This window comes from Nicotiana tabacum, chromosome 19 (genome assembly GCF_000715075.1).
Source record: "Nicotiana tabacum cultivar K326 chromosome 19, ASM71507v2, whole genome shotgun sequence".
NCBI lineage: Eukaryota > Viridiplantae > Streptophyta > Magnoliopsida > Solanales > Solanaceae > Nicotiana > Nicotiana tabacum.
In genome coordinates this window covers 54,777,487-54,790,536 of record NC_134098.1, presented here as the reverse complement: position 1 = coordinate 54,790,536, position 13,050 = coordinate 54,777,487, and the positions used below count along the sequence as shown (strand labels likewise).

General features: G+C 37.7%; 1 protein-coding gene across 2 annotated transcripts; it reads right to left on the bottom strand.

Annotated features, from left to right (window-relative positions):
- Window positions 1–573: 573 nt before the first annotated feature.
- On the bottom strand, window positions 574–12,267 carry LOC107783977 (putative uridine kinase C227.14). Of its 2 annotated transcripts, none has more exons than XM_016605011.2 (14): window positions 12,011–12,267; window positions 11,280–11,395; window positions 11,083–11,126; window positions 8,695–8,772; window positions 7,401–7,593; window positions 6,849–6,879; window positions 6,679–6,737; window positions 6,411–6,484; window positions 5,787–5,873; window positions 4,962–5,023; window positions 4,838–4,866; window positions 1,964–2,052; window positions 983–1,069; window positions 574–877 (listed from the first exon to the last, which is right to left on the bottom strand). In XM_016605011.2, the coding sequence occupies exons 1-13, from the start codon at window positions 12,063–12,065 to the stop codon at window positions 1,000–1,002; spliced, it is 987 nt and encodes a 328-aa protein (XP_016460497.1). In that variant the 5' UTR covers window positions 12,066–12,267; the 3' UTR covers window positions 574–877; window positions 983–999. The 2 variants fall into 2 exon arrangements, with proteins under 2 accessions (XP_016460497.1, XP_016460498.1); XM_016605012.2 differs by having other exon boundaries at window positions 745–882.
- Window positions 12,268–13,050: the final 783 nt, after the last annotated feature.

The following is a 13,050-nucleotide window of genomic DNA, read 5'->3' as shown; positions in this document are numbered from 1 at the left end:
TTCGTTTGATCCACCAGAAAATCAGGGTGTAAGTTACCCCGAGTTTACCCGTATACAACCTTCACATGAAAACAATGAATGAATCTCAGGTATATCACACAGTGACTCTTTGTTCAGGGTTTAGGTAACAACATACAGAAATCTATACTCGTTATTATTGTATAAACTAAATAATTTTATACTCGTTAATCATTTTAATTGTATAAACTAGATTATGATTCATGGTTGATATGGACTTGGTGCAAACAATTGAATTGATGCACCTCATCATGGGACGATTAATTGCGTATTCAACGCCAGAATATATGTTTTGATCCAATTTTCTCTCCTTGATATATGCTCTTTATTTTCTGATTGGAACAGATTTATAATAGTGATTTTTATCTGATCATATCACGGGCATATCCATCGGATTTAATGGACTGTGGACCTCCTGATAATTACTAACAATTCAATCGTCAAACATGCTTTTATATATCATATGATGCGGCCGGGATAGATTTCTTTTCCCTCTTCTATTGATTTTTAGATTTCGAAGAGTAAAGTTATTAAATGAAAGAAAACAATGCCAAATACAAAGAATGAGTACTCTCTTTTTTTTCCAACTTTTTTCTTATCCTCAAAATGGTCCAGATAAATGTTGTACGATGGTTTGTGTGTGTGTGTGTCATTATGCAATTCTCACAGAAGTGTGAAAGAGAGTATTGTCTATGAATGCTAAAAAAGAGGGACGGGTTGACGAAAAATAGAAGCAAATCCTGCAGATCACATGTGTAGAAACTAGCAAGTCAAGCCTTGGATTGGAAGCACCGGTTTGCTACTTTTTTCATTCAACGTACAAAAGCTTCAAAGGACGACGATCACTCCCATTCTTAGGCTGCCCTTCGGAAAAAGAAAAAGAAAAAGCAACATAACTTTGAGATTAATGAAAAAAAGAGATTAATTAGGGAAGGGAAAAAAGATCCATGCATGAGAAGATAACCTGAGCCCATGATGAGATCAAACTGTAACCCCAACAAGATTGGAAATCCAGCTTACTGACCTAGCCACGTTTTCCTCAAGAGATAATCTGTCGAAAAGTGAGTGAACACGATGATCAAATGGGTTGTTGACTTAGAGGCCGTTTATATATTTTTTGTAAGATTAGAATGTCTGAATCTATATAAGATGATATATTTAGATCTGATAATTATTCTCTGAGATTCAACACAGGAGAAACGCAAGAACAGAAGCTGAACGCGTGACACAAGTATCGACTAAATGCAGACGATGACCTGAGCAGGATGCTGTGTTAATACAAGTAGTATTATTATGGACAGTATGTATTAGTTAATGTCCAGGACAGAAAGCTTAACACTCTACGCACTGGGCTTTTGTTCTCGTTTAGAACTCCCTCCACAAATCGCCAAATGCCTCGTTTTTCTTTTGTACAATTCTTTTGCTATAATGAGAATTCTCTCACTGAGTGAGTAAATTCATGTGCACTGTCCTAAATCAATCTCCTTATTTTCTGTGACTATCCCAGCCCGTGGCCATCAACTCCACCAAAAATAACTAAATAGAAAATGATGTTACATATAAATGTATCCTTTTATTTCATTGCCATCTACAGTAGCAAGCAGGAGGCTCCCTGCACTGGTATCGATCAACTCTTTACAAAATTCGGGAAGAAATGAACTCGTAAAAGGTAAACTTACCTATCTTCGGCGTTACAAGCCAGAAGGATTCCATCTTATTTTGCAGGAAAAAGTATAACCATTATTTTCAGTCCCTTAAAGTTATTAACTACCTCAAGCATAAATGCAAGCAAGACTGCAAGGTCCTGCATACGCTGTTTCAGATTCAACCCAATCCGTAAAACTCGATTTTGCTTATTTTTGACACCATCATTCAAATTTCCCCTCAGACAAACATCTGTACTGCTGAATTTACTTTCACTGCAGGTAATGAGTCGGGGAATCACCTCAATTCGTCCACTGACTTGATCACCAAATCCGCATTTTTCTTGGACTTCATAATTAGCTCAGCGTTAGGCCTGTCATTGTAATCTATCTGCAGAAAGATTTTAGCAACGAACAGCCAAAAAATTATTTAATAACTGAAGAACAATAGGAATGTCAATTCCAGATGATACCTAAAAGGGATTAACATTGAACCTTTTAATTTACTTTTATTTTTTTCAAAAAAGGATCCCATGCCAAGAAGATGAAAGTTGCAGAAATGAGGATGTTGAGATGAATATGTGGGCATACCAGTAAAGATAAGATTAGGAACCAGATGTCACTCTTTCCATTGCCTAGTAAGGTCCTGAAGCAGCTTGACAAGATCAGAAGGAACTTTCTATGGGAAGGGACTAAAGATGGTCACAAGTTTCACCTGGTAAAGTGGTCTAAAGTTATCTTACCAAAGCACCAAGGTGGACTAGGGGTCAGGGACTTAGCTTTGCACAACAAATGCTTATTGATGAAATGGCTTTGGAGATATACACAAGAGGAGCAGAGCCTATGGAAGAAAGTTGCCAATGCCAAGCATGGAATCCAAAGCCACTGGTGCACCAAGCTATCTAGAGCACCACATGGAGTTGGAGTTTGGAAGAGCATCTGCAAACTCTGGGAGGAGTTCTCACAAAACCAACACTTCGCAGTTGGAGATGGACAGCAAATAAAATTCTGGAAGGACAAATGGCTAGGCAACACACCCCTAAGGAATGACTACCCTGCTCTCTTTCAAATGGTTAGTGATCCAAACTCAACAGTTCATCAGTGCAGATAAGGCAACTCATGGAACATAACATTTAGAAGGAACTTGCAAGATTGGGAATATGAGGATCTGCTCAGACTTCTTTCCTCACTCAACAATTTCTCAAGCAACACTCTAGTACCTGACCAGTTCAAATGGGGTAGTGCAGATGCAGGAAAGTACTCAGTCAAAGCAGCCTACAAGTTAGCAGGAACTCACAATGTAATAACTAACCATTGGCCTTGGAAGTTAATATGGAAAATCAAGTTGCAACCCAAAGTCATCTGCTTCAACTGGACTGCACTTTATGAGGCTTGTCTGACACAAGACAACTTAGCCAAGAGGAATTTTCAGATTGTGAATAGATGCTACATGTTCCAGAGGGAGGCAGAAACTCACAACCATCTTTTTCTCCAATGCCCTGTGGCAATAGATTTATGGAGTATGTTTATCACTCTTTGGACTTAGATGGGTCATGCCACATAATATTAGGGATGCTTTTGAGTCTACCATCACCATCACCATCAGGAAAGTATGGAAGATGATACCTGCAGCTATTTTTTGGAGCATTTGGAATGAGAGAAACAGCAGGTGTTTTGATGAAGTATCAACTTCTCCCCACAAACTCAAGGCTAAATGCTTCATGTATTTGTATAGCTGGGCTTATCTATCCCCTATAGATTCCCCTGATAGTTTTTTGAATTTTGTTAGCTCCCTAGTATTAGTATAAACGTTTGTAAGGAGCTAACAATTGCTACACTCTTTTGTAATTTATGCATCTCCTTGATGCCAGTAATGAAACCAATTACTTCATAAAAAAATAGATTAGGAACAAAGTTATTAGGGGACAAAAGGTGGGAGTAGCCCCCGTGGAGGACAAGTTGCAGGAATCGAGGTTGAGATGGTCCGGGCATGTGAAGACGAGAAACATAGATGCCCGGTTAGAAGGTGAGAGAGGTTGACCATGGCGGGTCTGAAGAAGGATAGAGGTAGGCCCAGTGTTTTTGAGAGCGAGAAGCGAAAAAAAGCGACAGGAGCTCGCCTCGCTTCAAAAGCGAAGCGCACGCTTCATTGAAGTGAAGCGCAATTCTTAAAAAACATAATGTAAACCTTGCAAAGAGAATATAAATAATCAAAAAGTTTAATTTAAAAACATAATCAAATAAACTGAATATATATATATATATATATATATATATATATATATAAAATAACTTTATAAATTGAAATACAAATAAAAATTAATAAATAAAAGGAAAAAAGAATCGCGTCTGCCCTAGCTGTGAGCAGACGCCTGGACGGGAACAAGAAGAAAAAAGAAAGAAAAAAAGGAGAAGAAAGAGGAAAGAAGAAAAATTACCTGGAGGAGGTCTCTGGCGACTGGAACCCTAGCAGCAGCAATTGATTTTGGGAAGAAGAGAGAAATGGTCGTTCACTTTGGTCTTAGGGGTCTGTTTTGTATAATAAAAAAACAGACCCAAACTTTTTTTTTTCCAAAAACTGACCCCTCTGAACAGAAGCGAGTGATTATGCGCTTCTCGCTTCAAGGTCGCTTGGCGCTTCTTCGACTGAAGCGAGTGCTTTGTCTGGTCGAGTTGCCTCAGGCATGGAAAAGCGAGCAGCCATCGCTTCGCTTCTCACTTAAAGCGACGAAGCGATCGCTTTTTAAAACACAAGGTAGGCCAAAGAAGTACTGGGGAGAGGTGATTAGGCAGGACATGTCATTGCTTCAGCTTACCGAGGACATGACCCTTGATAAAAAGATGTGGAGGTCGGGTTGAAGGTTGACAAACAGACAAGAGTTTCTCCTAGTCTTACCAGTAGTACTAGCACTATTCTTGTTTTTCTTATTCTTGGATCTTTATTATTGTACGTTGTGTCGTTTGCTTCCGTTATCCTATTACCTTATTGCTATTGTTTGTTGCTTTTTTTGATTGTTCCTTGAGCCGAGGGTCTATCGGAAACAACCTCTCTATCATCACAAGGCAGGAGTAAGGTCTGCATACACATTACCCTCCCCATACCCCACTTGTGGGATTACACTAGGTTTATTGTTCTTGTTGTTGTTGTTGTTATTTTCGAAAGGGGCAACACTTACCCGCCACTTAGCAACATCAGGGGCCTTCCCTACAACACAAATGAAAAGACTCCAATCAGTCTACTACCCAGTTTTGTTTACACCTTTTCTAGTAAAAAGAGTTGACAACAGTTGGAATATGTACCTGTAGATATATGTCTCTTTAGGACACGTTGCATTGCTTTCTCAATATCAACATCGACAAACCTAAAAGTAAATACATATAAGACAAGGGTCTTAACGCATCAAGAACAACTAAAGCTTTGTTCTCATATAATGCTGCCGAGCAGCCAGTTTTTGACGAGTCAACAGATCCTGTTACCAGCAGTCTTTAATAACCTCTATCTGAGAAACTCAATTTATCATATCTACAGTATATGAATATAAAAACTGGCATGTTCTAGTTTTAGCAACATGTCATTTTCCATTAAGTCAGGAATCTTAACATTGCTGGCTTTTCTCACACGGCACAGATGGCTTTAGAAAAAAAATTATCGAAGGCAGGATAGGCATCACAAAACGCACTAAGTCAAGGATCTTAATATTGATTACTATTTTTTTGGTTTAACCATCCGGTACAGTACTTATTAGCTCGACTAATTTGGATTCGCTCCGCGTAGGGCCCATTAAGGGGGGGGGGGGGGGGGGTTCTCCCCACCAGGAATGATTAAGGTGGAGGGATCCCATCCCACTATATCCCTTGGTGGTATCTTATTGCAAATCACTTCCATTAATTGATAGAAGCCGCAATAATCGGTAAACGAATAGCGAAGACAATTCACTCACTCAATCAAATTTTTCGTGCTTGACTGATGCCAATTCAAAGTTTTTACTTGCAGAAAAACTGAAGTTATCCCTCAGCATGAAATTTCAGTATAGTATATTATGGTGAATCAATTTCAAAGTAAATTCACAGGGATTCTTTCCCTGTAGTCAAAAGAAAAACCATGGATCAGAAAGATCATCTTACCACTTCTCATCGAACATGGAAGATACCTCCTTCCAAGCACCATCTCCAAGAAGCAGATAATTACCTTCAACTATCACTATTTTGTGCCTGAAAACTCATCCCAAAAAAGAAGACAAAAAGAATAAAAGAAAGGGAGAGGTAACATTAGCAACAGGCGAAAGAACTTCACCATTGGTCTATTCCTTTTGCGTCTTTAGAAACTTATTTAGTATTCCGATCAAATTATTGAAATAACAGCAGACACCTGTGAGAGAGCTATTAATAATTTGGTTATCCAGTGCCCACAAGTAGGAAAAAACTATAAACAGAAGTAGCAAAATCATAGTGAGAACAATGGTTGAGCTAACACTTCCAATAAAAGACACCTCAACTGGCCTACATATCTAAAACATTGCCCAGCTTTCACAATTTTTTTTCTTCATAATGTATTCTTAACTTCACTTCAACTATCACATTGAGCATCAACTAAATTCAGAGAAATGAAGTGATGAAACTTATCTTCTTTGCTCATTTATCCATTCATTAATTTCCCCTCAAAATAGCCAATTGAACACATGATTGAGACACATATTAGAAAATAGGGTGCAATCACAGACAGAAAATAGCATCCAGATGTAAACTTACTGAAGGTTCACAAAGATATCATCTTCTATAGGATCTCCTACACCATGGTCAAAAGATGGACAGTACACTGATCCCTGGGAGAAGAAAGAATACCAGATCTTAGAATTCTCACTACATGGATAGATCAAGGTAGCGGCTAGGGGAACATCACTTCTATTGATGAAACATGATGTTACATCAAAGTTCAAGCCCACAGAGCATCAACTCAAAAGGCTAAAAATTCTGTTCATGGAACTGCAAGTAATCAGACGTGTGAATATTCACTCACCTGGTCTTTAAGAGTCTTAAGACATTGTAGCAGTAAATTGGGGTCAAACGTCCATGGAGCTGATTCAACATAAAAAGATTCCAGAGAGAGAAAAAGAAGTTAAAACTAGAAATCAATGCTTAAACTGTGTAAAAATTTACTAGCTATCTGCTGAGAAATAGAGAACTTACCGCCCCTTCTCGCATGTGCTTCCTTTGGATCCTATGAAACAAGAAAACCAGTTAGTCGGCTAGATGCATGCTCCAACCGCAATATGTGTAGAAAGTTTCACTTATAATGCTGTAATCCAAAAGAAAAAAGTTGTAGGAGTATTTAGATGTGCTCCTCGGTTGTTTTTTTATATTATTCTTTCGTCTCTTGTAAAATATATTTACATCTTCTCCTCTGTTGTTCTTCCACAAAATTCTTTCATCTCTTTCTCTTTCTTTCCTTTTTCCATTTTGCTTTATTATAATAATTATTATTTTTGTGTGTGTGTTGTTGTTGTTGTTTGGGGGGGGGGGGGAGCGTGTAAGGTGGAAGACAAGATTAGCTCAACATTCGTCCTATGTCCTGTCTTCTGTCTAGATAACTCAAAACCAGCTAACGACACACATCAAACAACTTAAGGCTTCATCCATTTTTACATAGATCAAATGTTTCGGCCAAATAACAAAGAAACGGTCAAAGAAATTGCAGTCAACAGCAGCACGAATAATAAAAAAAACATTAGGAAATCCTACCTCCATAGCATCAAGCTGATGACGATAAAGGTGGAACCCATCCATTGGAAGAACAATAGCGACTTCTGGAGGATCAACTTGAGAATCAAAGGAACAAGCCTTTTGGGGCCATAACTTATTGACTCTCTTAGCTACCTCAGATGCAACAGTGCTCTTCCCAGCACCAGGAGGACCAGCAAGACCAACAATATGCCTGCATAATTAGGCAAGTTGTTCTCCATTAAGGCGCCTCATGGGATCGGCCAAACTAAGAAATTAGTCGAGTGTTTATTGATTATAATAGCGGTTTATGGTTGCACCCAAGGGTGTGGCCTAGTGGTCAATAAAGTGAGAGGAGAACCATGATGTCTAAGGTTCAAATCCCAGCGGAGGCTAAAAACACTCTGTGTTTTCTTCCCATTTGCTTGTGGGGGCCCACCACCGTCATTAAATAGATGATGATGATGATGATGAAGAGGAGAGAAGAAGAATATAAAAGTCATGAAGTACAAGCAGTGGGAAGAGATCGGAGATGATAGAAGTAAATAATAACACAAATATAAAAAAATTACAGAGAATCATATCCATAAAAAATTACACAAATATAATAACACATGATGATGATGATGATGATGATGATGATGATGAGGAGGAGGAGGAGGAGGAGTCGATGAGTAGACGTTTATATCCATAAACATCATAATCACTAAATTAAGATACACATTCTACCCTTTTAAATGAGTCAATATGTATGTTAATTATGCAGACTCAGAGATGTGTTTTATGTTATTGATAATGGCTCAACTTCTTATTTAGAAACTCAAATATACATATTTTTATTATTGAAACTGACTCATCTACTGATTCAGTGACTATGATGATTATGGATATTAACTCTCTTTTAGTAACATATTTACACGAATAATCTAGACATATACATTCTAGTCGTCGCTTCTTGGGGTATATCTTCCTCTTCTTTCTTCCTCTTTTTCCTCTGGGAGTGCAGGGTCTGTCGTCTCATTTTTCCTTTTCTTTACGGCACAGGTCATATTATTCCTCTACATTCATATACATCTCATTCACATAACAAGCCAAATGATAGAGGCTAATTAGAAATAGCAAAAACTTAAAGGAATCCTCTCTTCTTTCGTTCATTTCCCTTCCCGGGTTCCAGTCAGTAAGGCCTTAAAGTTAGGAAGTGCATCTATTCGAGATAAACCATGGCTATCTTGAAAAATTACATGTAAATAGCAATCAAACTTTCCGTTTTGAGATGCAGATAAGCATCAAATAGATTTGCATAATGATAACTTACTTAAAATTAGGGCTTGATGCTGCTGCAGCCGTTGGAACAAGGTGTTCGGCCAAAGCATCATATATGTCATCCATGCACCTACAAGGTGCAGAAAATATAACATATAAATTCAGATTATTCAAATAAATCACAGTTGTATCTACTTTTTTCTCTCCCAGAAGCACAGATTTTTCTCATGCAAAGTGAGACATGCAATTGCACAGACTTTATTTTCCAGCATACAGGCTGGAAATACTAATAGCTAATGAAATCACCATATGAGAGAAAAGGAGGTATCTATCATCTATGGAAGCGCAAAAATGAAGTATTCAGTCTAGATTGATCTTATCGTTCCAGTTAGACACTGATTTGTTTTCGGAGTTGAGCTTTCTTTTTTACGTAATAAGTAGTCATACTCATAAGAGAGAAGGTAACACAGATAAGGGGCTATTATAGAAGATATCATACTGCGAATAGGATTAGGCATGTCCAAGCCAAGCCAAAAAAAATACAAGAAATAGAAAACAATCAACTAATATTAAGTGTCAACAACAAATGGATATGGCCTGATCTTGAGCTGTAGTCCACATAATATACAAAGGAACATCTTATAAACAGGTAGAGCTCATATCAATCTATACCATCATTTTTCAATCCTAGTTATGCTCCTCTATCACTCCAGATGCCCTTTTGTCCTCTTCAAGTCTTTTCTAATATTCCTGCAGTAACATTCCAGCATGAGACCATTGTACGAGCAATATAAACTCCCATATCAGCTTGATCAATCTACACAAAAACAACAAAGGGGTCCACAGCTTGGTGGTTGCTTGCATCCCAATAGTGGTAACCGGTATTTCATCTCCAAGGAGCCTGAAGCATTCCAATTGCTTGTCCTACTTTGCAAGCATTAAATAATTGTTGTAATCCACCATAAGTTCACTAGAGAGATTTAGTCCTACATATCTAAGGAGGTCCTACATCTCCAATTGCCACGAGCCTGTTCGGAACTGAATGAATAAATGAATAAATACTAGGCTTGCCAAAAACATGAAGTGATGCAGCATGGTCACCATACTATTGACCTAATATTGAACAAGGATGAGCCCCACACAACATTGGCAAGTTCTTTCCGCACATATGCCCCAGGAACAATGCCAGTAAAGCATAGTTGGTATAGAATTGACACTCATTGCAACCATAGAATTGACACTCATTGCAACCAAGTCAACAAGTAATTCTGGAAAGAGAGAGGATCTAGTCTTTCTTTTATTTAAAATTTTAAAAAGGTCTCATATGAATTATATTGAGAATCCCCAGTCTATATAATCAGACAGTTAGGTTATGAAGAGGTCCCTACAAGGTGGCTCGTGCTAATAATTTGACTTCCACAACCAGGAGTGCGACCCAGAGAAGTGCATATGGCCCTGTCCAACTCAGAAGTAAATAAATACCATGACATGTCTTGGAAATTGACGAAAGAAATGAGGCAAGGTCCTATCCTCGCTCATTTAACACGAAAACTGTTGCTATAAATTGATGTATATGGAGCCACAAAGTCATTAAAAGGTGTTGCAGTGTCTATTCAATAGAAGAAGCTATTCGAATTTCAACCTTCTTTCAATTAGCTTAAACCACTAGAAACAATAGAACTCAGACTATGAGATGACTCACAACCGATTTAGTCAGCTCTCTTACAAGTTACAAGTTGGAGGTTTCTTTAGGTTGCTTAAAGGCAGCCTCGCAGAAGAATGTGTATATTAGATGATAAATGGACCTTGGGCCTAACTCAACCCCAAAAACCAGCTTATGAGGTGAGGATTGCCCAAGACCATATAAGGAGACCAAGGACCTCAAATCCCTTCGATGTGGGACAATCAACACCCCCCTCACGCCCAGGCATGCAAACTGGAGCGTTGACAACATAAATGGGGGCCCAACATCGGTAACAATAATTGGGATGGGCCTGGCTCTGATACCATGATAAATGGACCTTGGTCCCAACTCAACCCCAAAAGCTAGCTTATGAGGTGAGGATTGCCCAAAACCATATAAGGATACCAAGGAGCTCAAATCCCTCCGATGTGGGACAACTCAACATTAGCAGTACAAAAATGACTGATAAAGAAAATAGTAGTAAAGAAACTAAAGAAAAGTGCCCAGGCCCAGAATGCTCTTAATATTGACTCGTAGTTTACGATATGAAATCTTTCGAGCAGTATGATCCTACTACACAGTATTATACGTTGATATAGATAACTGGAGCGGCAGGAGACTGAACAATAACAAATCTCAACAAGCAAATCCAGGACAGAAGCAAATAGAATGCCTTAGGGTATGGCAAAACTGAAATAGTTCTCAAAATGTAAAATTCAAAATATTTTGTTAATTGATCTTGGATAGCTAGCATACCCAGCTTCTATGACAGGAATATCACTCTTTCGGCTACATGAAACCTGAAAAAGAAATATGAATTACATTTGCAAAGAGAAATCATCAATGACTTAAAAACAAGAACTTTTTGCAATTCTAGATAAATATACAGGTCTAGTCACATGAAAGCAAAAATGTCAGTTTTATATAAGCCAAGCTGGCCATAGAAGCTGAACCTGCAAAAGACTCCACTTCCGAGTAGGAAACCCAGCTTGACAGAGTAAACTTCCAGTGGCATTGTTCGTGGATGAAGGGGATGCATAACACTTAATCCACGCAGGGAAGTTTTCACCTTTTGTCAGCAATGTAGCAAAGCCCAAATGATTGTTGTAAGCTAGGAGTATAATTTTTGAAGAATACATAATATAATGTGCAAAGTCTGCCTATTTGAGCTCCCCACAAACCATAGCCAATCTAAATCTCATATAAAAAAGATGGCTACAGCAGGTGACGGCAGCATAAATTTATACTAACTATGATTAGCCTCTAAATTCAGAGACTAAACAGGATGAAATGGATTTCGGATTGAGGTGTAATTGAACGATTGATTGATTGACCGAGTGTTGCACACTATAGTATTCCACGGTCTTAACGAGATTTAAAACATCTGTTTAAAAAGATGAAAGAAAATTTATGCTTCTCAATTGAGACTTAAATACATCAATTGGCGCCAAAATCATTATTGAGCACGGCAATCGCCAAAACAGCAAATACACTTCCATAATCGAAAATTCAAATGTTAAACACAGAAGAATACAGCAACACTTATGCGCCAAGCAGAAATTGATTCAAAAATGGAATCAAGAGTTCTCTCAGCTGATCTATATGACTGACTATATGAGATTGCTGTTGAATTAATATAGAGTAAGTACTAAATTAGAGCAGTAAAATCCAGAAACTATAAAACCTGAAAACGGATATCGGAGTTTCGCAAAGCTCGTCGAAAATGATGAAACCTCCATCGGAGAAGCTCAGTCGCAAATTTTCATAGGCAAATTACGCTGCTCGACTGAAACATCCGGTTTGCTCAACTCCGGTGTATCACACGCCTACCCTTGCGTGTCAATCTCCCAGCTCCGGTTTGCTCAACTCCCTCCGTCGTTTATGGGTTTTATTTCTAACCAATGGATAGAATCTCTCTAACTCTCGAGTTCGCCTGGAAATAGAAAAAAACCTGAGTGTTCCCCTTTTTAGTTTAGTGAATAATATTGATTAGTTGGAACCCGAAATACATAATTATAATTTAGTATGATACATAATTAAGAAAAAATTATTTGATGGTTGTTTGTATTTTGTGTGAATATAATATTTGAATTGATAATAAATCTATAATTTAATTCTATTATTTTATTATTTGGCTCGATTGTATTTTCCTTTCTCGCTTATTTCCTTCGCTTTTAGTTGTCCATTTTTTACTTGCCACCCAAATCATAATTATTGTCCTTAGAGTGAAATCTAGACACATTTCCATGCTTACCATAGCCTACTAACGTCATTTTTAATAACACAACCATTAATTTATATCCCTAATCATTGTTTAATCTACCGTTGTATATATAACCTATTCTGGATCGCATGGAATAAATATCTTGGAAGAAGACGAATAACAAAGGAAGAAAAGAAATAAAACGTAAATTTGAAATAACCAAGTATCATTCTTTCTTCGTACTCTTGTCATATCATCGCGGTTAATCTCACACGATTAACTTACATAACACATATTAGACAATTTAAGATGTTCAATATGTATAACGTAAAGATAAAGTGACAACATGAGATATTATGCCTAAGTTTGAGCTGCCGTTAATGTATTTGGCCTATATGTATTTTTGTTTTTACTAAAAAAAACTAATATAGTCGATTTGGTAAGTTACAGTTGCGATTCAATCGATTATTTAAAGATTCCGACACTCTTATTTATGAGTTAAATGTTGTCCGGATGAATTT